General features: G+C 41.0%; 1 protein-coding gene across 1 annotated transcript in view; it reads right to left on the bottom strand.

Moving 5' to 3' along the window:
* LOC118327169 (slit homolog 1 protein-like) overlaps window positions 1-2,763 on the bottom strand; it is a 56,911-nt gene that overhangs the window by 10,967 nt on the left and 43,181 nt on the right. The window contains exons 18-19 of the mRNA XM_035660435.1: window positions 2,434-2,505; window positions 2,135-2,206 (exon numbers count right to left, since the gene is read on the bottom strand). Coding sequence (XP_035516328.1) covers window positions 2,135-2,206; window positions 2,434-2,505 — 144 coding nt within the window. The remainder of the gene's footprint in view (window positions 1-2,134; window positions 2,207-2,433; window positions 2,506-2,763) is intronic.

The following is a 2,763-nucleotide window of genomic DNA, read 5'->3' as shown; positions in this document are numbered from 1 at the left end:
ACACATCATGGAGATAATAATGTTCATTTGGAGCAGATCCATTGATTCACTTGATAAGCTTATCAGAAACAAATGTGGGATCAAATATCTCTCATCATGTAATGTTCACACACACACACACAAAGAAGGTCGGAGTATCTGAGAGTCGTACGTTCAATTCTCCTCAGTCGATTAAAGTGCATCAGGAACAGGCGATGAGGAGGGAAACACTTCCTGTCTCTTACTGACAAACAGCTCCAGAGTGTCACTGTTCACATTGCTCCTGTCGTATACACAAACACTGATCTGAACTTTAACGGGAACCTTTAAAGGACAATTACTGCTTAATGTCCTGGTTTTATTCATAATTTCTATTGTTCTGATAACATCTTATGAGCTAAATGAGTACTGCTGAGATGTGGGGGCATAGAGATAAGTCCATTAGCAGATGAACAGATGATCACAGATGTGGAGGAGAAGACTGAGGTCAGTATGACTGTTAGGTTTCTTCATTGTCCACGGTAAACATCCTTTAGGTTTTGTAGGCTGACTTCCTGCTTTAACTTCGACCTTCTGTGCTGTACTTATCGTGGCTGCGTGCACACAGTGAGGGAGTATAACCAACATTTCAGGTGCATTCAGTAGCACTTAATACACACAAAGTGTTTTACTTTAATCTGACTAAAAACCTGTGCTTATATATATTGTCAAGGAACGTGTGTGATCAAGAATGTTATTGTTTATTACTCTTATACTTTTTTTAACTGCACATTTTATTTTTATTATTTATTTTATATTTATATTTTTAATTAATTAATTTGTGCTTGTTGTTTTGGTATCACTATTACCATCTCTTTATTTAATTACATTTATGTATATCTATTTTCATTTTATCCTTATTATTATCACAATCAATTAATTAAGTCTTTTGAGCTTAATTCTTATTATCACTCGCTTTATCGCTCCATGTATAGAGGTATTTACCTGCCTGGAAATAGGCACTAGAACTTTGAACTGTGAATGCCTTGAACATCTCAATAAACAAAAAAATAATATAATAAAATTTCAGTATTGATGGCAACATGCCCACAGTTCTTAGCAATTAACTTAGTGATTCAAATATGATCAGAATCAGAAGCTTAGTTTGAAAAGAATCCAGAATTTACTTCTGTTTCCTTAAAAATGGCCTCTGCTGCAGGTTGTGACGACAGTATGGCATGAAAGTAAAGAACAAAAGTGTGACTCATTACAATTTCACCTGATTCCTTTCCTCAAAACTCAATCACCAAAGACACAATATGTTCTTGAACAGGTGATATATGTTTGTAATCTTTATATTTAGCTCTTTATTTTTTTCCCTGTGGACTAATGTTTTCCCATCATGTAGGAAATGCAATCACGTTGTTTTTTGCTGCTACCAAAGTGTACCAAGTGAATTGTTGTTGCCTTAAAAAAGCCATGAAATGTTGGATTTCTACACCAAATACGGCAAAAAACCATCAGACTCCACCTCAATAAACATCAGAGAAGAACCTCAAAAGTAAAAAAAAAAGTCAATCTTGGCTCTGGAATTAGTTACATTCGATCATTTTACAGCCCGATTTATTATCCCGACTGAAAGGATCTTATTTCAGAATTGATGTCACGCTTCAGAAGACAAAAATAAAAATACATCCTCCCTCCTCCCTTCACCTCTAGTTCACACATCCTTTTCCCTGCTTCTGCCCTCCATCACCTCCTCTTCTCCGCCCTTCCTCATTCCTCTCCAGCCTTCCCTCCACCATCCATCTCTCCTCTCTTCCTTCCACACCCCTCAGATTGACTCACATGGGTCATGCTTGACTGAAGATGATTATACTGTATATGCAGACACACACACACACACACACACACACACACACACACCTTGGATCAATAGACCCATGGGAAACGATGGATCTCTCATCAGCTAATTCAATCCTCCAGGCAGCCACTTGAAACCACTCACTCTCTGAGAACTGGACTCTACCTGACTGGAGCCATAAAGGCAGGGGATTGAACATGCATCAGACACACACACACACACCTCATTCTGTCAGTGAGGACCGGCCCCGCTGACTGCGCTGTCATTACGTATGTACACATGTGTGTATGACATGTATATCTGAGTGCTTACAGGTGAGACAGGGAGGCCACGTCGCTGAAGATGCCCTGCTGCAGCTCGGAGATGTCGTTGCCATGGAGAGAGCTGAAAGACAGACACAGCGGAGGGTCAAAAGCGGTCAAACTGAAAACTCAAATACCACAATGACTCTGACAGGCAGCGAGTCTCATCCAGCTCAACAACAGAGGAAGTCCAAAAACAGATGACGGCTTATTGTAATAAAGCAAGGGGACGACAGTGATGTGGTTTGGCCAGTGACAAGTATGGTATGCTATGTGTGTGTGTGTGTGTGTGTCTGAGAGAGAGCTCACAGCAGTCTCAAAGAGCGCAGGCCACCCAGTGCCAGAGGAGGGATACAGCGCAGAGAGTTGTAGCTGAGGATCCTGCAGGAGGAGAAACAACACAAGATCCAGTCAGTATTACCACAGGCCTGCTCCATACTGTACATGTGTCACAGCGTGTAAGGTGTACACAAACGTAATTGTAATTGGCAGAATGCAGTGAAATTTGCTGGTCTGCAACTGGCAGAGCTCGGTGTCTTCATGGGGGTACGCATCTCTTCTTTTGATGCCACAAAACATTAGGTTGCGTAACCTCTCGGTAGTCGAGCAGGTAGGCGGAGGAGAAGCAATGTCAGCAGT

The sequence above is a fragment of the Morone saxatilis genome, unplaced genomic scaffold, assembly GCF_004916995.1.
Source record: "Morone saxatilis isolate NCDOM2014 unplaced genomic scaffold, NCSU_SB_2.0 Contig17, whole genome shotgun sequence".
NCBI lineage: Eukaryota > Metazoa > Chordata > Actinopteri > Moronidae > Morone > Morone saxatilis.
The sequence above is the reverse complement of the archived record's forward strand: the minus strand, read 5'-3'. Positions and strand labels throughout refer to the sequence as shown.